Source organism: Nerophis ophidion, linkage group LG29 (genome assembly GCF_033978795.1).
Source record: "Nerophis ophidion isolate RoL-2023_Sa linkage group LG29, RoL_Noph_v1.0, whole genome shotgun sequence".
Taxonomy (NCBI): Eukaryota; Metazoa; Chordata; class Actinopteri; order Syngnathiformes; family Syngnathidae; genus Nerophis; species Nerophis ophidion.
The window spans coordinates 734,247-761,746 of NC_084639.1; the positions used below are offsets into that span (position 1 = coordinate 734,247).

Genomic DNA, 27,500 nt, shown 5'->3' on the forward strand with positions numbered 1-27,500 from the left:
TTCTTTCAATCACTGCATCTGGCTCTCAGATAAATCTTAGCTGACATTGCTTAACACGATAAGTCATGAATAATTCCGCTGGTGATCACAGTGTTAAAATAACGTTCATAAATATATAACATTCTCATGCATTTTCATCCATCCATCCGTTTTCTACCGCACCTGTTCAAGAAATCGCATTATTATTGGTTAGCTTCAAAAAACAATGTTATTAAAAATAATAAGAGACTTATTATACTCTAAAAATATTTGGCTTTCATGTCTCTCTCAACCAAATAGGTTCCCCACCCCTGCTCTGGGGTGTGTACCTAAAAAAAAAGTTTTTTGTGCTAACATTAGCATACACAGAGTACCAAAGTAAGACAAATGTATACCTACAAAATAAGCTAAAAAAAACACAAAAAGGCTGCGTAGGAAGAAAGTAGGGAATTTACGGTACTGTGGATGTACGATAATTAACCGGCTGATATGATAAAGGTCACATCCAGAAAAATACAACAAAATTGAAATATATCCCATAAAAATGTAGGGATAGGGCAAGATTATGATGGGCTGTAGGTGGGTTAGGGTGAGCAAATCAAGCGCTGCTTCTGTCCTCCCTCTGTCCCCTGAGCTCATGGTAAACAAACATGGCATCGAGGCAGACGTTTAACAACATTAAACATACAGTCAGGACAAAACTATTGGTACACTTGGTCAAATCCACCTTTCTTGGACTCTTTCTTACCTCCAAGTGAGCACAAAAACTACGCTTAAATCGCCACTTAAAAAATACCACATTTCAATAATGAACAATGTCTTTGTTTGGACCAAACTGTTTGACTTCGGGGTAGCATTGGGACAAGAAAATGTGGTTGGGGGCCGAAAGCCGACTGCAACATTTTATATATATATATATATATATATATATATATATATATATATATATATATATATATATATATATATATATATATATATATATATATATATATATATATATATATATACATATATATATATATATATATATACACACACACAATACATACATATATATATATACATATATAAATATATATATATATATACATACAATACTTACATATATATGTATATATACACAAATATACATATACAATACATACATATACTGTAAATACATATATACACACATATATATATAAACACACACACACAAATATATACATATGCATACATACATACAGGATATATTCATCCATTCATTTTCTACCACTTATTCCCTTCTGGGGTCGCGGGGGGCGCTGGGGCCTATCTCAGCTACAATCGGGCGGAAGGTGGTGTACACCCTGGACAAGTCGCCACCTCAATACACACATATATATACATATTTCTATATACATATATACAAATATACATATACTGTATAAACATATATGCATATAGATATATATATATATGTATATATATATATATATATGCATATATATACATATATTTATATATACATATATATATACATATATATATAAATATATATATATATATATATATATAAATGTATGCCATGCATGTGTACATATTGTATTAAAATAATGCATAAATAATTTTTAAAACTGGATATTAAGAGTATGTGAAAGTTTGACTGTATTTGTATTTGACAAGCAGCAAAAATGTGCCAAGCAAGCATGGATACATACATTATATATATATATATATATATATATATATATATATATATATATATATATATATATATATATATGCAATACATACATATAAATATACATATAAATATACGTATATATACACACACATATATATATATACATATACAATTCATACATACATACATATGTATTTACATACATATACAATACATCATACATATGTATGTATATATATATATATATATATATATATATATATATATATATATATATATATATATACACACACACACACATATATATACATATGCATACATACATACATCTACAATACATATATATTGTATATACATATATGCATATATATATGCATAAATACACATATATACATATATATATATATATATATATATATATATATATATATATGTATCCTATACATGTGTACATATTGTATTAAAATACAATATGTACAATACAAGGACATATCCCCAAAAAGCTGAGTTAGCCGTACGGGTTGTAAAAAAGAACATCATGTGTTGGTGCAAAGAAATAAAGATGTGCTGAAAGCAGGTCAATCCCAGGGAAGGCCAGTCGTGGTCACGGGTCCAGACGGCCACTGGTGCCACTGGTGCCAACCGGTGCACGCGGCGGCCCGGGGGCGGAGCAATCTGGCAAATGACATCATTTGGCCACGGAAAAAAAGCTGTTGGAAATTTTTGCAGAAGGAATGCCGGCTGGCTCTGCGGTGGCAGAACTATTTTTCCGCTGGCAATTCCTTTGTTCTGTCTTCTTTGTGCAGGAGTTGTGTTCAAGCCACACTTTCATGTGGCCTCCAGGCTAATTCAAGCCTGTCCTCCTAACTATTCCCATTCAAGTCAGCTGCATGGCCATTTCCTTTCCAATCCACGCTGCTGCTCTCCTCCTCAAAGTCAGCTCAACAGCGGGGTCCAGGCACAAGAAGTCCAGGGTCCAGGGATGGTCAGGGTTCAAATTGTTATCCTCTCAATGACACTGTGCTGGAAAAGGAAAAGTGGAGCCTAACGACTACCAGAAACCTTCTGATTCACGTGTGGAAACATGTTGCAAAGTCCTCCTGCACATTGTTTTGATCCCTTCCTGGACTGGGCAGCTAAACAGTGACATCATCCGCAGCTCCTGTGAACTTGGAGCGGATTGCCAACTTGACTAAAGACATTATGCTGAGACTGTCCACACACAAATCATCTACTTCTTCTTATTCCGCTACACAGCCTGCAGCTTTCATCCCATAGCAACCCTTCAAGTGTCAAGACGTCAGCTCCCCCAAACATTCTTCCAGATATATCCCCGATTACCCACAATTCCCCCTTTTCCGGGACATTTTGCCCATTAAAAATGAGTATGCCAATTTTCTAGCAAACACAACTTCCACATTTCTCATCCGATTCCACCATCCACACACTCCACTCACCTTCAACTACCACCTTACAAGTTCAAAGAAGTTCCAGGAATTCCCAGAATTCCCTTTTCCTGGTAAATTTTCCCGGTCCACATTTTTCAACCGTTTTTGACCATTCCGCCTTCAAAACAAACCTCTTAGTTGGGACAACAAATGCTCCTATTTTGTTTTCTCCTACAAATTCCTGGTTTCCCCCAAATTCCAGGAATTCCAAAATACTCATTCTCAATTCAAATTGTTACGTCAACATTTATTTCTCAACCATTTCCAACAATTCCAACACCAACCCATTCATATCATCTAGGACGATTGTGCTAGTATCAATATTTTCAAAGATTCCTGTTTTTCTTGAAATTCTCAAATGTGCAGGAAATTCCCAGTCAGATAACTGGCTGTATTCACATTTAAGTCCTTCAAATGTGGCAGCATTTTTCAATCCAATTCCGACCTTTCAACCATCCACACACACTACTCTTCCCATATAACAAACACAAAATATGTCTTGCCTTTCTCAAAATTCCATTTTTTTCCGGAACTTCCCAGAATTTTCTCCCCATTGTCAATGATTGGGCATTATACAATCTATTGCAAATCTAACATCTCTCATCCGATTTAAACTTTGCTCACCCAGGATATTCAAGCATTAGACTTCACTTAGTTTTTTTAATAAAATCCGGTTTACCCAGAATTCCGGGACATTTTGCCCATTAAAAATGAGTAAGCCAATTTCCAGAGACGCACAACTTCCACATTTCCCACCCGATTGGAAGCGTTCCACCATCCACACACTCCACTCACCTTTTCCTGAAATATATGGAGGAATTCTGAAATAACCATTCTCAACTCAAACTATTACTATGTCAACATGTTTCAACCGATTCCAAAAATTCCAACACAAACCCATTAATATCATCTCGGACAATTGTGCTAGTTTCAATGTTTTCAAAGATTCCCGTTTTTCCCAAAATTCCCAGTAAAAGTATGAATGGACATATTCATACTTTGACATTGCTCTAAATCCTGCAAATTTTGCGTCGTTTTTAAACCCGATTCCGACCTGTCAACCATCCACAGGCACTACTTATCTGATACATCCAAGGCAGAACATGATTTCCATTTCACCAAAATGACCGTTTGAATGGGCATTATATCCCACATTTCTCATCTGATTTCCAGCATCCACACACTCCGTTCACCTTGCACATTCAAGCCAGCATGTTTCCCGGTGCCAAAAATTCCCTGATTACCCAGAATTGCCCTCCATTAAAAATGAATGGGCAGTACACAAACCTCAACGGATTGGAAGTGTTCCAACATCCACACACTCCACTCAACATGGACATTCCAGCATTTCAGTTCAACTGCTGCGTATCGGCAGCTTGCGCACGCATTGCCTCTTGTACTTCATCTCCCAAATAGAAGTCCATGATGTGCACAGAACCACATTACTGCACCTCTGTAGTCCATAATCCTAATCTTCTTTCAGGGGACTTAATCTGGGTTCATTTTGATCTGACACTCCTAAATTAGCCAAAGTGCTATTTATTGTATATTCATATTTGACGCCGGTTACCGTGGAAACCTGATTTTGGAGTTCAACCAACAGTTTCTTGGGAAAAAGTGTCTTATGTGTGATGTCAGTAAAAATTACTCAACATCAGATCAGTGGGCATCTGACGGATTAGCTCCACAAATACTAATTAAAAATAGTAAAATGAGGATAGCATTGATGGCAAAAACTATAGAACAAAGAATGGAACTTTTTGCGACACAGGAAAAGGTTTAACAGAAATACAATACATTTCAGTGGTGCTTCATTTTAGGAGTAGTTTAAGATACAAGATTTGTCTGTTTTTTTTTATATGGTTTACATTGGGAGCTTAAATTAAAACAAATGTGGAGATGTACCCATTTGGATGAGATGCTAGCTGACCAGAGTTGTGACTCCTGTGACTCTACTAGAATGACATAACACATACCCCCATTATTTATTATTTACTTTTTAAATGATGTCTCAATTCTGTACACGCTCCTGAAGGAATCAATAAAGTACTATCCATCTATCTATGGATCTACCAAAACGTCAGTGTGGAGTTATTGAGTCTGTCTAGCTGATTGGAGAGCTAGCTTTTGAGCCAGCGGGTTGAGGACGATGACTTCTGTTTTGTTTGATCAGCCGTTTTACTGCCGTGTTACAGACACCGTTAGGAAACAATTACGGTACGTGAATAAACCTTTTGTGCAAATAATTCTTTTCACAACTTACATATCTGCAGCATATAATGTTATACATATGGAAAAATATAGTATTTTACCAAAATGTTGTGTGTGTGGCTTGCATACCGGTGTGGTCTATAGTCCAGAAAATACAGTAAATATCTTTATATAATACATATATTATTTGCGCACTATTGACCAGTGATGAACTGATCATTTGGCCGCCACAAAAAAGAGTTAGCTCACTCAAACAGTGCTGGCAAAATGGGATTTTCCACGTTGCACAAATGACTGCCATAGCTGGACCTAAGATGAGGTGAAAATCACAATCAGGTCCCATCATGTATGCGGGGAAAGAAAGACTGGGTCTGTCAGTGAAAGTGGACATGTCATCACATCATTGGGTTGCGGAGAGCAAAGTCTTTTTTCGGCGGCCATTTTCAGTGCATCACTTGTGAATAGTGTGCAGATAATAGGCTACTTGTAATAAAGGAATATATATTTACATTCTGAAGAAATAGCCATGGTTGAAGGACCAGAATTGACGCTGTGGGGTATTTGCGTAAATGAGTTGAAAAATAAAGTGGATGTAGATCTACTTAACAGCCATGAAAAGATTAGAACCCTCCCAAATATATTACAGGTCAAACAGTTTGGACAAACCTGGTTTACACTATTTTGTGGACGGGGTTAATTGCTGGTGTTTTTCCTCAAATCCTCAGTGCGATGCCGTCTTCTGTATTTGTCAAAAGTGTCTTTTCTTCTTTTGTCTTTTTTTTCCTCAACAGCACTTTGTGTTTGCCACTTGGCCGTGTATGAAAAGTGCTGAATAAAGTGTCAGTGGTGTTAGAAGATCCACATGTCAACATAATCCATGGGCAATTAGGCTGTTTGTTTAACTTCTGCTGCCGCGCTCATGGCTGAACCACGTCTAAAACAACAAGCTTTTGGGTTGGGGAGCCCAGGAGAGTCCGTGACCATCTGTTGCTTCCTCTCCACAGACTGTAAGCCTCTCAGCATTGTCTGCTGGCAGCATATGGCCGGGCCTAAGAGCATTATTAGTGTACATTTCCATTGGCCAGAGCAGGTTACACAGCAGCAAGCGCCACAAGTCCACGTGTTAAATAAGTTTTCTGATGGCTGCAGCTGCTAAGACGACGCACGCTGCGGCGGGGGGTTGATTCCCACCTCCTGGGAAAAAAGGCCGGCCCGGGTCTAAGCCGCGCTAAGACGGAGGTTTGGGTGTGTATGCTGGCACGGGAGATCATCTCTGCTTTCAGTGCGTGGCTGACTGATGTTTGCTTGTTCAAACAAGCCGATTCATTAAAAGCAGAGATGGACGCTTGTGTGAATTCACCAGACGGCCCATCTGTGGGCTGGGAGCTTAGGGCTAAACGCTTCATTACGCTTTATGGACTGCGCCGCCATTGTGCTCTTAAGGGGCAGCGTAAATAAAGCCAGTCAGGAGGGGGAGAGAACTGGCGACCGGCGAGGGAAAATGGACATTTTTCTGCCTCTGAGAACCTGTTGCTTTGCGACAAAGCTTCCTTTAATGTGACCTCCCTGTCCCAGTCCCAAGCCTTTGCCAAGTAAACACCAGCTTTCTCACAAACTCTCTGGATCCGCTAACCCTTTGCAGGGAATAAATGCCTCCAATAGGCAGCAGCCATCATATACATGTGATGGATTATATCTGGACAGCCCTATCATTTATACTATGAATGTCCAAACCTTTTGACTGGGGGGCTGCATTGGGCTCAACAAATGTGTCTGAGGGCCGAAAGCCAAGTGCATGCAAAGTAACAACTACTGTGCCATGACTAGGGAAGGTTGTTTGGATGGGGGTCATATAAATGAATGCTGTGCAGGCTTTGCAATGAATAGCAGGGTTTCCCACACATTCATTTATTTGTGGCCGCCCGCCACGAAAGAATTACGGCCGCCACAAATAAAAGTTTAAAAAAAATAAAAAATACATTTTTTTTTTTTTTTTAAATCCCCCAAAAAGTAAAAAAATAAATTTTTCCGGCTTTTGACTCGCTCAAACGCTCATAAAAGCAATGGGACTCTGTGTGTGAATGGAGCTTGTAGTTACATATTATATAAATATGTAAATATTATGTAAATATGTATATAAATATGTACATAAAGTGTTGTAATTAAATTCCAACAGTTCCTATCCTATCCTCTTCTAGGTCATCGCCGCCTAACCCTAACCAGCTCAAAAGCCATCGGTGGAAAAGTCCCAAACAGTAAACAATAACATGACGTGCTAAATTGAAGAGAGAAAACATTGTAAAAAGAGCAGCCAGCACACGAGTCACCTATTAATTTCTGCTGCCTGAAGCTTTTTCTGTAAGGAGGGCATGACGGCCAACAAGGAGGCAGCACACAGAACATCTGATTGCAAACAACTTGTCTGCTTGCCCAGACAATAATGCCAGCCAGCTACTAATAGGATGCACACAGAACATAAGAACCATCTTCCACAAGGATTACAATGGATTTTACTGCCCAGCATTCTTTTTCTACCACTTAATTAGCGGCTGCGTGAAAAACCTAATACAGTATTTAGCCAGCCCACTGACGGTTAAAGAGGCCATTTATGCTATTGTCTGCACTCATGTTTGTGTCTTCTTCCAGAAAAGTCACAAGCATTAGAAACTACACAAACATTCTGTCTTTAAATCATCCACAGAGTAGGAAGAGTGAGGGACGTGGACACCACTTATAGCTCAAGTTCAAGTAGCAATGATTGTCACACACACACACACACACACACACACACACACACACACACACACACACACACACACACACACACACACACACACACACACACACACACACACACACACACACACACACACACACACACACACACACACACACACACACACACTAGGTGTGGGCAAATTATTCTTTGCATTTCACCCATCACCCTTGATCCCGCCCTGGGAGGTGAGGGGAGCAGTGAGCAGCGTATCTAGGAGATTTAGTGGGACTTCTCTTTAATAAAGGGGACTACATGCATGTCAGTGAGCCCTCAGGGTACTCTCACCTCAAACACAAACACACTGCAAAGCACCACTGGTCAAAAACAATAATAGTGTGGATAGTTTTAACACACTGCAAATAACTAGTGGACAAAAACAATAATAGTGTGGATAGTTTTAACACACTGCAAATAACTAGTGGTCAAAAACAATAATAGTGTGGATAGTTTTAACACACTGCAAATAACTAGTGGACAAAAACAATAATAGTGTGGATAGTTTTAACACACTGCAAATAACTAGTGGACAAAAACAATAATAGTGTGGATAGTTTTAACACACTGCAAATAACTAGTGGTCAAAAACAATAATAGTGTGGATAGTTTTAACACACTGCAAATAACTGGTGGTCAAAAACAATAATAGTGTGGATAGTTTTAACACACTTCAAAGCACCAGTGGACAAAAACAATAATAGTGTGGATAGTTTTAACACACTGCAAATAACTAGTGGACAAAAACAATAATAGTGTGGATAGTTTTAACACACTGCAAATAACTAGTGGACAAAAACAATAATAGTGTGGATAGTTTTAACACACTGCAAATCACTAGTGGACAAAAACAATAATAGTGTGGATAGTTTTAACACACTGCAAATAACTAGTGGTCAAAAACAATAATAGTGTGGATAGTTTTAACACACTGCAAATAACTGGTGGTCAAAAACAATAATAGTGTGGATAGTTTTAACACACTTCAAAGCACCAGTGGACAAAAACAATAATAGCGTGGATAGTTTTAACACACTGCAAATAACTAGTGGACAAAAACAATAATAGTGTGGATAGTTTTAACACACTTGAAAGCACCAGTGGACAAAAACAATAATAGTGTGGATAGTTTTAACACACTTCAAAGCACCAGTGGACAAAAACAATAATAGTGTGGATAGTTTTAACACACTGCAAATAACTAGTGGACAAAAACAATAATAGTGTGGATAGTTTTAACACACTTGAAAGCACCAGTGGACAAAAACAATAATAGTGTGGATAGTTTTAACACACTGCAAATAACTAGTGGACAAAAACAATAATAGTGTGGATAGTTTTAACACACTGCAAATAACTAGTGGACAAAAACAATAATAGTGTGGATAACACACTTCAAAGCACCAGTGGACAAAAACAATAATAGTGTGGATAGTTTTAACACACTTCAAAGCACCAGTGAACAAAAACAATAATAGTGTGGATAGTTTTAACACACTGCAAATAACTAGTGGACAAAAACAATAATAGTGTGGATAGTTTTAACACACTTGAAAGCACCAGTGGACAAAAACAATAATAGTGTGGATAGTTTTAACACACTGCAAATAACTAGTGGACAAAAACAATAATAGTGTGGATAGTTTTAACACACTGCAAATAACTAGTGGACAAAAACAATAATAGTGTGGATAACACACTTCAAAGCACCAGTGGACAAAAACAATAATAGTGTGGATAGTTTTAACACACTTCAAAGCACCAGTGGACAAAAACAATAATAGTGTGGATAGTTTTAACACTGCAAATAACTAGTGGACAAAAACAATAATAGTGTGGATAACACACTTCAAAGCACCAGTGGACAAAAACAATAATAGTGTGGATAGTTTTAACACACTTCAAAGCACCAGTGGACAAAAACAATAATAGTGTGGATAGTTTTAACACACTGCAAATAACTAGTGGACAAAAACAATAATAGTGTGGATAGTTTTAACACACTTGAAAGCACCAGTGGACAAAAACAATAATAGTGTGGATAGTTTTAACACACTGCAAATAACTAGTGGACAAAAACAATAATAGTGTGGATAGTTTTAACACACTGCAAATAACTAGTGGACAAAAACAATAATAGTGTGGATAACACACTTCAAAGCACCAGTGGACAAAAACAATAATAGTGTGGATAGTTTTAACACACTTCAAAGCACCAGTGGACAAAAACAATAATAGTGTGGATAGTTTTAACACACTGCAAATAACTAGTGGACAAAAACAATAATAGTGTGGATAGTTTTAACACACTTGAAAGCACCAGTGGACAAAAACAATAATAGTGTGGATAGTTTTAACACACTGCAAATAACTAGTGGACAAAAACAATAATAGTGTGGATAGTTTTAACACACTTGAAAGCACCAGTGGACAAAAACAATAATAGTGTGGATAGTTTTAACACACTGCAAATAACTAGTGGACAAAAACAATAATAGTGTGGATAGTTTTAACACACTGCAAATAACTAGTGGACAAAAACAATAATAGTGTGGATAGTTTTAACACACTGCAAATAACTAGTGGACAAAAACAATAATAGTGTGGATAGTTTTAACACACTGCAAATAACTAGTGGTCAAAAACAATAATAGTGTGGATAGTTTTAACACACTGCAAATAACTGGTGGTCAAAAACAATAATAGTGTGGATAGTTTTAACACACTTCAAAGCACCAGTGGACAAAAACAATAATAGCGTGGATAGTTTTAACACACTGCAAATAACTAGTGGACAAAAACAATAATAGTGTGGATAGTTTTAACACACTTGAAAGCACCAGTGGACAAAAACAATAATAGTGTGGATAGTTTTAACACACTTCAAAGCACCAGTGGACAAAAACAATAATAGTGTGGATAGTTTTAACACACTGCAAATAACTAGTGGACAAAAACAATAATAGTGTGGATAGTTTTAACACACTTGAAAGCACCAGTGGACAAAAACAATAATAGTGTGGATAGTTTTAACACACTGCAAATAACTAGTGGACAAAAACAATAATAGTGTGGATAGTTTTAACACACTGCAAATAACTAGTGGACAAAAACAATAATAGTGTGGATAACACACTTCAAAGCACCAGTGGACAAAAACAATAATAGTGTGGATAGTTTTAACACACTTCAAAGCACCAGTGGACAAAAACAATAATAGTGTGGATAGTTTTAACACACTGCAAATAACTAGTGGACAAAAACAATAATAGTGTGGATAGTTTTAACACACTTGAAAGCACCAGTGGACAAAAACAATAATAGTGTGGATAGTTTTAACACACTGCAAATAACTAGTGGACAAAAACAATAATAGTGTGGATAGTTTTAACACACTGCAAATAACTAGTGGACAAAAACAATAATAGTGTGGATAACACACTTCAAAGCACCAGTGGACAAAAACAATAATAGTGTGGATAGTTTTAACACACTTCAAAGCACCAGTGGACAAAAACAATAATAGTGTGGATAGTTTTAACACTGCAAATAACTAGTGGACAAAAACAATAATAGTGTGGATAACACACTTCAAAGCACCAGTGGACAAAAACAATAATAGTGTGGATAGTTTTAACACACTTCAAAGCACCAGTGGACAAAAACAATAATAGTGTGGATAGTTTTAACACACTGCAAATAACTAGTGGACAAAAACAATAATAGTGTGGATAGTTTTAACACACTTGAAAGCACCAGTGGACAAAAACAATAATAGTGTGGATAGTTTTAACACACTTGAAAGCACCAGTGGACAAAAACAATAATAGTGTGGATAGTTTTAACACACTGCAAATAACTAGTGGACAAAAACAATAATAGTGTGGATAGTTTTAACACACTTGAAAGCACCAGTGGACAAAAACAATAATAGTGTGGATAGTTTTAACACACTGCAAATAACTAGTGGACAAAAACAATAATAGTGTGGATAGTTTTAACACACTGCAAATAACTAGTGGACAAAAACAATAATAGTGTGGATAGTTTTAACACACTGCAAATAACTAGTGGACAAAAACAATAATAGTGTGGATAGTTTTAACACACTGCAAATAACTAGTGGTCAAAAACAATAATAGTGTGGATAGTTTTAACACACTGCAAATAACTGGTGGTCAAAAACAATAATAGTGTGGATAGTTTTAACACACTTCAAAGCACCAGTGGACAAAAACAATAATAGCGTGGATAGTTTTAACACACTGCAAATAACTAGTGGACAAAAACAATAATAGTGTGGATAGTTTTAACACACTTGAAAGCACCAGTGGACAAAAACAATAATAGTGTGGATAGTTTTAACACACTGCAAATAACTAGTGGACAAAAACAATAATAGTGTGGATAGTTTTAACACACTTGAAAGCACCAGTGGACAAAAACAATAATAGTGTGGATAGTTTTAACACACTGCAAATAACTAGTGGACAAAAACAATAATAGTGTGGATAGTTTTAACACACTGCAAATAACTAGTGGACAAAAACAATAATAGTGTGGATAGTTTTAACACACTGCAAATAACTAGTGGACAAAAACAATAATAGTGTGGATAGTTTTAACACACTGCAAATAACTAGTGGTCAAAAACAATAATAGTGTGGATAGTTTTAACACACTGCAAATAACTGGTGGTCAAAAACAATAATAGTGTGGATAGTTTTAACACACTTCAAAGCACCAGTGGACAAAAACAATAATAGCGTGGATAGTTTTAACACACTGCAAATAACTAGTGGACAAAAACAATAATAGTGTGGATAGTTTTAACACACTTGAAAGCACCAGTGGACAAAAACAATAATAGTGTGGATAGTTTTAACACACTTCAAAGCACCAGTGGACAAAAACAATAATAGTGTGGATAGTTTTAACACACTGCAAATAACTAGTGGACAAAAACAATAATAGTGTGGATAGTTTTAACACACTTGAAAGCACCAGTGGACAAAAACAATAATAGTGTGGATAGTTTTAACACACTGCAAATAACTAGTGGACAAAAACAATAATAGTGTGGATAGTTTTAACACACTGCAAATAACTAGTGGACAAAAACAATAATAGTGTGGATAACACACTTCAAAGCACCAGTGGACAAAAACAATAATAGTGTGGATAGTTTTAACACACTTCAAAGCACCAGTGGACAAAAACAATAATAGTGTGGATAGTTTTAACACACTGCAAATAACTAGTGGACAAAAACAATAATAGTGTGGATAGTTTTAACACACTTGAAAGCACCAGTGGACAAAAACAATAATAGTGTGGATAGTTTTAACACACTGCAAATAACTAGTGGACAAAAACAATAATAGTGTGGATAGTTTTAACACACTGCAAATAACTAGTGGACAAAAACAATAATAGTGTGGATAACACACTTCAAAGCACCAGTGGACAAAAACAATAATAGTGTGGATAGTTTTAACACACTTCAAAGCACCAGTGGACAAAAACAATAATAGTGTGGATAGTTTTAACACTGCAAATAACTAGTGGACAAAAACAATAATAGTGTGGATAACACACTTCAAAGCACCAGTGGACAAAAACAATAATAGTGTGGATAGTTTTAACACACTTCAAAGCACCAGTGGACAAAAACAATAATAGTGTGGATAGTTTTAACACACTGCAAATAACTAGTGGACAAAAACAATAATAGTGTGGATAGTTTTAACACACTTGAAAGCACCAGTGGACAAAAACAATAATAGTGTGGATAGTTTTAACACACTGCAAATAACTAGTGGACAAAAACAATAATAGTGTGGATAGTTTTAACACACTTGAAAGCACCAGTGGACAAAAACAATAATAGTGTGGATAGTTTTAACACACTGCAAATAACTAGTGGACAAAAACAATAATAGTGTGGATAGTTTTAACACACTGCAAATAACTAGTGGACAAAAACAATAATAGTGTGGATAGTTTTAACACACTGCAAATAACTAGTGGACAAAAACAATAATAGTGTGGATAGTTTTAACACACTGCAAATAACTAGTGGTCAAAAACAATAATAGTGTGGATAGTTTTAACACACTGCAAATAACTGGTGGTCAAAAACAATAATAGTGTGGATAGTTTTAACACACTTCAAAGCACCAGTGGACAAAAACAATAATAGCGTGGATAGTTTTAACACACTGCAAATAACTAGTGGACAAAAACAATAATAGTGTGGATAGTTTTAACACACTTGAAAGCACCAGTGGACAAAAACAATAATAGTGTGGATAGTTTTAACACACTTCAAAGCACCAGTGGACAAAAACAATAATAGTGTGGATAGTTTTAACACACTGCAAATAACTAGTGGACAAAAACAATAATAGTGTGGATAGTTTTAACACACTTGAAAGCACCAGTGGACAAAAACAATAATAGTGTGGATAGTTTTAACACACTGCAAATAACTAGTGGACAAAAACAATAATAGTGTGGATAGTTTTAACACACTGCAAATAACTAGTGGACAAAAACAATAATAGTGTGGATAACACACTTCAAAGCACCAGTGGACAAAAACAATAATAGTGTGGATAGTTTTAACACACTTCAAAGCACCAGTGGACAAAAACAATAATAGTGTGGATAGTTTTAACACACTGCAAATAACTAGTGGACAAAAACAATAATAGTGTGGATAGTTTTAACACACTTGAAAGCACCAGTGGACAAAAACAATAATAGTGTGGATAGTTTTAACACACTGCAAATAACTAGTGGACAAAAACAATAATAGTGTGGATAGTTTTAACACACTGCAAATAACTAGTGGACAAAAACAATAATAGTGTGGATAACACACTTCAAAGCACCAGTGGACAAAAACAATAATAGTGTGGATAGTTTTAACACACTTCAAAGCACCAGTGGACAAAAACAATAATAGTGTGGATAGTTTTAACACTGCAAATAACTAGTGGACAAAAACAATAATAGTGTGGATAACACACTTCAAAGCACCAGTGGACAAAAACAATAATAGTGTGGATAGTTTTAACACACTTCAAAGCACCAGTGGACAAAAACAATAATAGTGTGGATAGTTTTAACACACTGCAAATAACTAGTGGACAAAAACAATAATAGTGTGGATAGTTTTAACACACTTGAAAGCACCAGTGGACAAAAACAATAATAGTGTGGATAGTTTTAACACACTGCAAATAACTAGTGGACAAAAACAATAATAGTGTGGATAGTTTTAACACACTGCAAATAACTAGTGGACAAAAACAATAATAGTGTGGATAACACACTTCAAAGCACCAGTGGACAAAAACAATAATAGTGTGGATAGTTTTAACACACTTCAAAGCACCAGTGGACAAAAACAATAATAGTGTGGATAGTTTTAACACTGCAAATAACTAGTGGACAAAAACAATAATAGTGTGGATAGTTTTAACACACTTCAAAGCACCAGTGGACAAAAACAATAATAGTGTGGATAGTTTTAACACACTGCAAATAACTAGTGGACAAAAACAATAATAGTGTGGATAGTTTTAACACACTTGAAAGCACCAGTGGACAAAAACAATAATAGTGTGGATAGTTTTAACACACTGCAAATAACTAGTGGACAAAAACAATAATAGTGTGGATAGTTTTAACACACTGCAAATAACTAGTGGACAAAAACAATAATAGTGTGGATAACACACTTCAAAGCACCAGTGGACAAAAACAATAATAGTGTGGATAGTTTTAACACACTTCAAAGCACCAGTGGACAAAAACAATAATAGTGTGGATAGTTTTAACACACTGCAAATAACTAGTGGACAAAAACAATAATAGTGTGGATAGTTTTAACACACTTGAAAGCACCAGTGGACAAAAACAATAATAGTGTGGATAGTTTTAACACACTGCAAATAACTAGTGGACAAAAACAATAATAGTGTGGATAGTTTTAACACACTGCAAATAACTAGTGGACAAAAACAATAATAGTGTGGATAACACACTTCAAAGCACCAGTGGACAAAAACAATAATAGTGTGGATAGTTTTAACACACTTCAAAGCACCAGTGGACAAAAACAATAATAGTGTGGATAGTTTTAACACACTTCAAAGCACCAGTGGACAAAAACAATAATAGTGTGGATAGTTTTAACACTGCAAATAACTAGTGGACAAAAACAATAATAGTGTGGATAACACACTTCAAAGCACCAGTGGACAAAAACAATAATAGTGTGGATAGTTTTAACACACTTCAAAGCACCAGTGGACAAAAACAATAATAGTGTGGATAGTTTTAACACACTGCAAATAACTAGTGGACAAAAACAATAATAGTGTGGATAGTTTTAACACACTTGAAAGCACCAGTGGACAAAAACAATAATAGTGTGGATAGTTTTAACACACTGCAAATAACTAGTGGACAAAAACAATAATAGTGTGGATAGTTTTAACACACTGCAAATAACTAGTGGACAAAAACAATAATAGTGTGGATAACACACTTCAAAGCACCAGTGGACAAAAACAATAATAGTGTGGATAGTTTTAACACACTTCAAAGCACCAGTGGACAAAAACAATAATAGTGTGGATAGTTTTAACACACTTCAAAGCACCAGTGGACAAAAACAATAATAGTGTGGATAGTTTTAACACTGCAAATAACTAGTGGACAAAAACAATAATAGTGTGGATAACACACTTCAAAGCACCAGTGGACAAAAACAATAATAGTGTGGATAGTTTTAACACACTTCAAAGCACCAGTGGACAAAAACAATAATAGTGTGGATAGTTTTAACACACTGCAAATAACTAGTGGACAAAAACAATAATAGTGTGGATAGTTTTAACACACTTGAAAGCACCAGTGGACAAAAACAATAATAGTGTGGATAGTTTTAACACACTGCAAATAACTAGTGGACAAAAACAATAATAGTGTGGATAGTTTTAACACACTGCAAATAACTAGTGGACAAAAACAATAATAGTGTGGATAACACACTTCAAAGCACCAGTGGACAAAAACAATAATAGTGTGGATAGTTTTAACACACTTCAAAGCACCAGTGGACAAAAACAATAATAGTGTGGATAGTTTTAACACACTTCAAAGCACCAGTGGACAAAAACAATAATAGTGTGGATAGTTTTAACACTGCAAATAACTAGTGGACAAAAACAATAATAGTGTGGATAACACACTTCAAAGCACCAGTGGACAAAAACAATAATAGTGTGGATAGTTTTAACACACTTCAAAGCACCAGTGGACAAAAACAATAATAGTGTGGATAGTTTTAACACACTGCAAATAACTAGTGGACAAAAACAATAATAGTGTGGATAGTTTTAACACACTTGAAAGCACCAGTGGACAAAAACAATAATAGTGTGGATAGTTTTAACACACTGCAAATAACTAGTGGACAAAAACAATAATAGTGTGGATAGTTTTAACACACTGCAAATAACTAGTGGACAAAAACAATAATAGTGTGGATAACACACTTCAAAGCACCAGTGGACAAAAACAATAATAGTGTGGATAGTTTTAACACACTTCAAAGCACCAGTGGACAAAAACAATAATAGTGTGGATAGTTTTAACACTGCAAATAACTAGTGGACAAAAACAATAATAGTGTGGATAACACACTTCAAAGCACCAGTGGACAAAAACAATAATAGTGTGGATAGTTTTAACACACTTCAAAGCACCAGTGGACAAAACAATAATAGTGTGGATAGTTTTAACACACTTCAAAGCACCAGTGGACAAAAACAATAATAGTGTGGATAGTTTTAACACTGCAAATAAGCACCGTTTCCTCCACCGTGTGGCGGGTCTCTCCCTTAGAGATAGGGTGAGAAGCTCTGCCATCCGGGAGGAACTCAAAGTAAAGCCGCTGCTCCTCCACATGGAGAGGAGCCAGATGAGGTGGTTCGGGCATCTGGTCAGGATGCCACCAGAACGCCTCCCTAGGGAGGTGTTTAGGGCACGTCCAACCGGTAGGAGGCCACGGGGAAGACCCAGGACACGTTGGGAAGACTATGTCTCCCGGCTGGCCTGGGAACGCCTCGGGATTCCCCGGGAAGAGCTGGACCAAGTGGCCGGGTAGAGGAAAGTCTGGTCTTCCCTGCTTAGGCTGCTGCCCCCGTGACCCGACCTCGGATAAGCGGAAGAAGATGGATGGATGGATGCATGCAAATAACCAGTGGACAATAACAATAGTGTGGATAGTTTTTGTGTTTCCAATTTAGAAGGTCGGGCGGCCATATTTGGATTTGGATGAAATGTCCTCAAAATTGGTGATAATTACCAGAGACTCTGCACATAAACAATGTATGGACACTTCAAAGCACCAGTACATGCATAGTTATTATTACTATTATATTATGATATTATTAGTATTATCATTATAATACGTAGTGAACAATCACCATAGTAAAGGTGCAGTTAGTTTTTTGTAAACATCTTAGCAGTTCTGGCAGCAATATTTGGATAAAGTAAAAAAAAAAAAAAAGTATAAAAACATATATACACACACATATATACATTAACATATATATATATATACATACATATATATATATGCATATATATATATGCATATATATATATATATATATATATATATATATATATACATACATATATATATATGCACATATATATATGCATATATATATATATATATATATATATATATATATATATATATATATATATATATATATATATATATATATACATATATAAATGGATATATATACACATTGTGTGTCAGTAACCAAAGGAGGAGTCTCGTATAAATATTATCAATATTATTTAAAATGTAATACATTTAGTATATATCAGAAGGATTTACAATATATGAAGAATATACAACATAATAATTAATTATGTATAAATAACCAATTTAAAATGGAATCGTAGCATCCAAGCAGTAATTGGATCGTGAGGTGCCCAAAGATTCCCATCTTTGACTTTCAGGTGGTTAAATTAGGATATTGGTTGTGTTGATTAATACACAAATTCCTAAATAAGCATGTGATGTAAGAAGCTACATTTCCTTTCCACTTTCTCATGCACTCCAAATCCTAAGCGTTAAAACATGACTTTCTTATTTCAAATGAGTTCTCGAAGCATTAATGGCTGCTTCTAGTTATGGTGTCCCGTCCTCCTCGAGGCGTACTTAATAAGTCATTTCAGCTTTTACAGTAAACATCAGGTCAAACATTTGCTTGGTTTTATGTAAATAACAGAGGTTTTGTTATTGCAATTGGGATTTTTCCGAGCAGCTGATCTCAAAGCTCACTTCAAGATGTCGTCGTATTTACTGAGGAATGCAGCAAAAAGCTTTCTGGAACCTTGCAGGATTCCTCCTAAAACACCTGGACCACTTTATTTGCCTTGTCTGCTTTTCAGCAGGGAAGAAAGGCTGGTACTTCATTACCATTTACTTCATTAATGATTTACTTTTCATTTTAAGTACCTTAATTCCGCTCTACATAAATTGTTACTTTTTTGCAGTGCTTTGAACTGTAATTCATGTATTTGTCTTCACTGTTGCATGTATTTCATGTTGTCCTGAAATACATGCAAAGACACAGAAAAGGTGTGTTGTTGTTGGTGCTACAGTGCCATATTCTCAACCACTTCACTCAATGCAGGTGCTGCTGGCTGAATGCTTACATTTGTTTTCCCCGCTCGTTAAAATGTTACCATCATGAAATAAAATGTCACAATTATGAGTTACAATGTAACAATCCACTATGTTAGATCCACTAAGGACTGGGCTTTTACAATATTATGTTAGACCCACTCCACGGGGGGGGGGGGGTCACCCACATCTGCGGTCCTCTCCAAGGTTTCTCATAGTCATTCACATCGACATTCCACTGGGTTGTGAGTTTTTCCTTGCCCTTTTGTGGGCTCTGAACCGAGGATGCCGTTGTGGCTTGTGCAGCCCTTTGAGACACTGGTGATTTAGGGCTATATAAATAAACATTGATTGATTGAACAATTGTGACATGAAATGTTACAATTTTGAGACAAATGTTATAACTATGTCATAATCACGAGATAAAATGTCACAATTTTGAGATAAGTCGTAATTACAAGATAAAATGTTACAATTATGATATACAATGTCATAATTACGAGAAAATGTCAATTATGAGTTCCAATGTCACAATTGTGAGATGAAATATTACAATTTTGAGATGTCAGAATTATGAGATAAAATGTCATGATTACGAGATTAAATGTTCTTTATTGCTATAAATGTTTTTCCATCCATCCATTTTCTACCGCTTATTTTGTTCCTGTAAATGTTGTTTGTTCCTATAAATGTTCCATATTCCTGTAATTGTTCTTTATTCCTATGAAAGTTCTTTATTCTTGGCTGCTTGGAAACAGGATGTTGCTTCCTGACAATAAACATCTCCTCATTTCAACTTTCCTATTTCATCAATTTGACATCCTTAGTAACTTATCATGTTGACTTTTTGCTTCACAATTATGACTTTTCATCACATCATTTTCAATTTTATTATCTCATCATTTACATTTTTTATCTCGTAATTGTGACATTTTATCTCATAATTGTCACATTTTATCTCATAATTGTCACATTTTATCTCATAATTGTCACATTTTATCTCATAATTGTCACATTTTATCTCATAATTGTCACATTTTATCTCATAATTGTCACATTTTATTTCATAATTGTCACATTTTATCTCATAATTGTCATATTTTATCTCATAATTGTCACATTTTATCTCATAATTGTCACATTTTATCTCATAATTGTCACATTTTATTTCATAATTGTCACATTTTATCTCATAATTGTCACATTTTATCTCATAATTGTCACATTTTATCTCATAATTGTCACATTTTATCTCATAATTGTCACATTTTATTTCATAATTGTCACATTTTATCTCATAATTGTCACATTTTATCTCATAATTGTCACATTTTATCTCATAATTGTGACATTTTATCTCATAATTGTCACATTTTATCTCATAATTGTCACATTTTATCTCATAATTGTCACATTTTATCTCATAATTGTGACATTTTATCTCATAATTGTCACATTTTATCTCAAAATTGTAACATTTTATCTCATAATTGTCACATTTTATCTCATAATTGTCACATTTTATCTCATAATTGTCACATTTTATCTCATAATTGTCACATTTTATCTCATAATTGTCACATTTTATCTCATAATTGTCACATTTTATTTCATAATTGTCACATTTTATCTCATAATTGTCACATTTTATTTCATAATTGTCACATTTTATCTCATAACGTGTGTGTGTGTGTGTGTGTGTGTGTGTGTGAAGTGAATTATAGTTATATAGCGCTTTTCTCTAGTGACTCAAAGCGCTTTACATAGTGAAAGCCAATATCTAAGTTACATTTAAAGCAGTGTGGGTGACACTGGGAGCAGGTGGGTAAAGTGTCTTTCTTGCCCAAGGACACAACGGCAGTGACTAGGATGGCGGAAGCGGGAATCAAACCTGCAACCCTCAAGTTGCTGGCACGGCCGCTCTACCAACCGAGATATGCTGCTATGTGTGTGTGTGTGTGTGTGTGTGTGTTACGGACAGTGTTGATTGAGGTGTTGAAGCAGAAAAAAGGACATTATGTTAAATGAAGAGTTTGTGTCTGTGATAGTGTATATAATAATGTAAGTGCATCATAAAGCCTACATGAACTCCTATTGCTACTGTACTATTTTTTCAGCTATAGTTACATGAATCATTAGTAATGTAGCAGCCTAGTTTTGAATGGCAGGGTCCCTGCTATCACATGTTGATACAAATATAACATTTACATGATAAAAATCAACTACAGGCTTCCCTAATGCTGTACTAAATTAAGCATGATGAGCTGAAAATGGATGGATGATTGGAGCTGACTTGAAACTGTTTAATGTTGCACTTTTTATATGTAGAAGAAAAGTTGTGTTATTTTATTTCATCTAAACAACAACTTGAGTTGAGCAGTTTAATGTGGATTAACGTGGGCAGAATTATTATAGTGTTCCCAATGTTAAAAGGATCAAGCCATTGTTTACAAATTTGGTAAAAAAATAACCAAAAAATGTATATTTTGTTGTTTTCTTACTGTACCGAAAATGAACCGAACCGTGACCTCTAAACCGAGGTACGTACCGAACCAAAATTTTTGTGTACCGTTAAACCCGTAGCATACACACACAGGTTTTACATATATGTGTCTATATATGTATGTATACATGAATAAAAGTACTGCATCTTAATACCACTGCTGCAATCGGTATTACACACACACACCACTTTTACATATACATATGTTTGTGTAGTTTTATTAATACATACATATTAAAGTTAAACTTATAGTAGCAATGATTGTCACACACACACTAGGTGTGGTGAAATTATCCTCTGCATTTGACACATCCCCTTGCTCACTCCCTGGGAGGTGAGGGGAGCAGTGAGCAGCAGTGGTGGCCACGCCCGGGAATCATTTTTGGTGATTTAACCCCCAATTCCAAGCCTTGATGCTGAGTGCCAAGCAGGGAGGTCATGGCTCCCATTTTTATAGTCTTTGCTATGATTCGGCCGGGGTTTCATCATAGGCTGTGAGTTCAAACCCCGGCTGAGTCATACCCATTACCACCCTGCTTGGCACTCAGCATCAAGGCTTGGAATTGGGGGTGAAATCACCAAATGATTGCAGAGCGCTGCCCACGCAACTGCTCACTGCTCCACTCACCTCTCAAGGAAGTGAACAAAGGTGATGGGTGTGTATGACAATCACTGGTACTTTAACTTTAATATGTATGTAGTAATACAAATACACAAACACTAGTTTTATATATATATATATATATATATATATATATATATATATATATATATTTATAGTTGTGATCAAGATTATTCAACCCCACACAATTTTGGTGTTTTAGCAAGTTGGACATTTATTCCGTATTTTGTTTCTAGTCATATCAAATAAAGATGTGTCAAATAGACAAATGCAACTTGAATTGTAACACTATTTTACAAAATAGCAAAAAAGGACATTTTTCTTAATATGTCATTGACAAAATGATTGAAGCCCCTGGTTCCATGCATCTTTAGTACTTAGTAGAACAGTAATGACATCCTTCAAAGTTCCATGCATCTTTAGTACTTAGTAGAACAGTAATGACATCCTTCAAAGGTGATACATAAGCTTCTTGCAAGCATCTCCAGGTATTTGAGCCCATTCCTCTTGGGCAAAGGCCTCCAGTTCATTCATATTCTTGGGCTTGTGTGCTGCAACTGCCTTCTTCAAGTCCCACCACAGCTTTTCTAGAGGATTTAGGTCTGGCCACTCCAGAGTCTTCCAGCCCTTCTTCTGCCACCACTCTGATGTTGATTTGGAGGTATGCTTGGGATCCTTGTCCTGTTGGAAGGTCCAACGTCTCCCAAGCCTCAGCTTCCTCACTGACTTCATGACATTTGCAGCTAATATATCCTGCTAGGAAATAGAATTCATAATGCCTTGAAGGCGCTGGAGATTCCCGGTAACTGAGGCAGAGAAACAGCCTCAGAACATGATTGACCCCCCACCATGCTTAACAGTAGGCAAGGTGTTCTTCTCTTTGTAAGCTTCATTTTTTCTCCTCCAGACATAACATTGATACATAGGCCCAAAGAAATCCAGTTTTGTCTCATCACTCCATAGAACAGTTTCCAAAAACCTTTGAGGTTTGTCCAGATGGTTTTTGGCATACAAGAGTATATTTTCCTTGTGCCTGGTAGTCAGAAGTGGGGTGCGCCTGGGAGTTCTGGCATGGAGGCCTTCATCTCGTAGTGCGCGCCTTATTGTCTGGGATGAAACCTGCGTTCCCCCCTCTGCAATGTCCTGTTGTAGTTCCTCAGCTGTTACCCGGGGGGTTTTTCACCACTGTACGCACACAGCATCCTCTTTCTACCACGCCCAGGTAGTGTTTCCACTGTGCCTTTATCTTTAAACTTGCAAATTATGCTCCCAACTGTGTCTCTTGGAATGTGTAATGTCTTTGCTATTTTCTTATATCCATATCCTTTCTTATGAAGAGAAATGACCTCCTCTCTTGACTTCTTTGACCACTCCCTGGACTTCACCATGTTGCAAATACACCATTGACCCACTACAAGAAGCTGGGCGTCACAGTCTTTTTCAATCAGTTTAATTGTTGCTCGTTATGCTTCTAATCACATCTACAGGTGTTTTCAACACCTGATTGAAAAGACCTTATTCAAATTCTGTTCTTAAGAGTTATGATCTTCAAGGGTTTGAATAATTTTGTCAATGAGATATTAAGAGAAATGACACCGTTTGGTATGTTACAAAATATAATGTTGTAATTCAAGTTGCATTTGTCTATTTAATGCATCTTTATTTGATATGACTATAAACAAAATAAAGGAATAGATGTCCAACTTGCTAAAACACCAAAATTGTGTGGGGGTTGAATCATTTTGATCACAACTGTGTATGTATATATATATATATATATATATATACACATATACATATATGAATAAAACTCCACACTTGGCAGTTTTAAGAGTCCAAACGTATGGTGTGCTTCCCTCTTGGCTTTAGAGACTAAAACATATTTTTCATCGTTGTCTGAGCTCACTCGCTCTCATCCCATCCCCTTGTCCACCCGCTGGGAGATGAGGGGAGCAGTGAACAGCAGCTCGGGAATCCTTTGGTTCATAGAAGTAAATGCTGTGCATGAAATAGCCCGTGACTTGTTGCTTCCGTTGGCCACCTAATGGTGACAAAATGGTGGCTGTCAAACCACTGGCTGATCAGGCAGTTTGGACTGGGGTTGTCTCGCCGGGACAAACAGAAGACGCCGCAAAAATTGAGTGGGTGTGGCTTGTATACTGATCGCTGTGTAGTCCTGAAAATACTGTGTAGTTCATTTGTAGTTGTACAAACAAAAGTCCGATAGTGATGAAGGATAATATTGTGTCCATCTCCAGCAATACTCTTCCAACACTGGAGGTGAGCAGCAGGAGGACATGATCCATGTAATCCTGACTCTCTGGTGCGGATGTGACAGGACAGGACAGACAGAAAGAGGCGGGCTTAGAGATGCCTGCGGTGGTCGGCGGGGGCCACGCTCGGCTGCAGAGCGGGAGACATGTCTGACAGCGTCCACCTTTCAGGCTCGGCGAGAAGAAGCATTCCCTCCAGCTTCTCGGCCCCAGGCCTGCCTCAAAAATGTGAGAAAAACACTGCTGGGTAATTTGGCTTGATTATGGGCTTTTTGATATTTGGATATACCAACCCGACTTCTCTTCTCCGCCGCTCGCCGACATTGTGCTGAAATGTCTTGTCAAAATATTTTGGAAGCGTCTAAATATGGAGTGCATGTGAACAGTGCGAAAAAGAGGTCCAATGCTAAATGAGTATGTTTAGTGGGAGGGCAGCTCTGTCCATGTGGCACACACTTGTGAAGAAGTGCCAACATCGAAATAGAACATCAACAACCCTTACACAGACCTATCAAACACACTCTGCCAATAATCCATATTGATCAGGAGAAGACAACACTATGCAGCCGCTCAATGATGGCCTTTTCACAAAAACCTGTCTAAAAAAAAAAAAGGCATTTTCTTTGACATTTTCTTTTAGAAGGACTGTACAACGTGAGGAGAATGTTTTCCAACTTTGGGGCCGACTCAACTTTTACATAACCTTGTGTTCATCCATCAAATACACTAACATGCCATCGCACTTTGGGGGAGAAAAGGCACCAGGAAGGAGGCAAAATGAAAGTGGATGGATACGTTACTTTCAATTTCAATCTTCACTGTGACATGGACAAAAGCATGTGAGGAGGGCCACCGGTTTAGAAAAGGCTCCAGACGGCTTGGTCTCGTCTACCAGCACGCACGCACGCACGTATATATACATATATATATATATATACACACACACACACAGATATATATACAAATATATATACATACTGTATATGTGTAAATGTATATACATATATACACAATGTAAATGAGTATATGTATATTCATATACACAATGTATATGGATATACACATATACAGTGTATATGTATATACATATATACATAGATGATAGATAGATAGATAGATAGATAGATAGATAGATAGATAGATAGATAGATAGATAGTACTTTATTCATTCCTTCAGGAGAGTTCCATACTGTATGTGTATACATATATACTGTACATGGGTATATGTATAAATATTGTACATGTATATTTCCACACATTTATACTGTACATGTATATATGTTGTACATTTATATATATACCTATATGCAGAATATGTATATACATATATTTACTGTATTTGAGTATATATATATATATGGCATGTTTTATTGAACACATTTTTATTGATATGAATTACATGTCTACCGCAATATATATTGATATCGTTTTATTGCCCAGCCGTAGTTAAAAAAGTCAGATATAGTTTTATGATTGCAAAAGACCTGGTTTGTTGTTGTTTTGATGACCAAATATGAATAAAGAAATAGCTAAGTTTTAAGAATGATACAAAAGGAGTTGAAGTGGCTGAAGTGTCCATCAGGAGCCACGGCGACGCCTTTGATCCCAAAGCAAACTTTCAGTGCTCCCTTCCAGACGCTCATCTGGACTTCATTCAGGCGTCCGACGTGAATCGCAACGGCAGCGCTTCTCAGCGAGTCCAAAATACAGAAGATGTCCAGGAATGATCCAGAACCAGCCATAGACCATGGCGACCATGCCAGGGGGTGGAACATATACTTAACTGGGAAACCTTGTGATTTGGCCGCTGCTGCTCCTTCAGCTGGCCTCCCAGCAATAACAAGTTCAGGTTTTATCCACTGCGAGCGGCCCTACCGCCGTATCCAAACAAACCCACCGGGCCTCGCAGTCGCAGGCGCACTTTTAGGTGGCCAGGCACCCGCTACTTTGCAGGCTAAAAACTCCACAATGTTTAGCTTGTCCGGCCGCGCAAAACAAGCATGGAATCCCAAGACGTGTTGACATTGCGGCCGGTTTATTACCTTCTTCCCAACTTTGCGTCTCTGGGCCGAAGTCCGGCGCTCGTTAAAATTGTGCAATCCTGTACAAAACCGTGCTCGCCCGCCCCCCCCCCCAAACTTTTCCCCGCCTTACCAGAGTCGCTGGCCGTGATCAGCAGGACGTATTTCCCTCGGGCCTCGCGGTCCAGAGTCTGGGTCAGACTCAGCTGGCCGGCGGACGACAAGCTGAAGGCGCCGTCCTCATTGCCGCCGCTGAGCATGTAGCTGAGCTGACTGTTGGCGCCCTGGTCGTCG

The 27,500-nt window shown here is 36.7% G+C and overlaps 1 protein-coding gene across 1 annotated transcript in view; it reads right to left on the bottom strand.

Moving 5' to 3' along the window:
• Window positions 1-27,500, bottom strand: part of fat4 (FAT atypical cadherin 4) — a 273,279-nt gene that overhangs the window by 81,451 nt on the left and 164,328 nt on the right. The window contains exon 6 of the mRNA XM_061891946.1: window positions 27,340-27,500. This exon is cut by the window's right edge and continues 14 nt beyond it. Within this exon, the coding sequence (XP_061747930.1) occupies window positions 27,340-27,500 (161 nt within the window). The remainder of the gene's footprint in view (window positions 1-27,339) is intronic.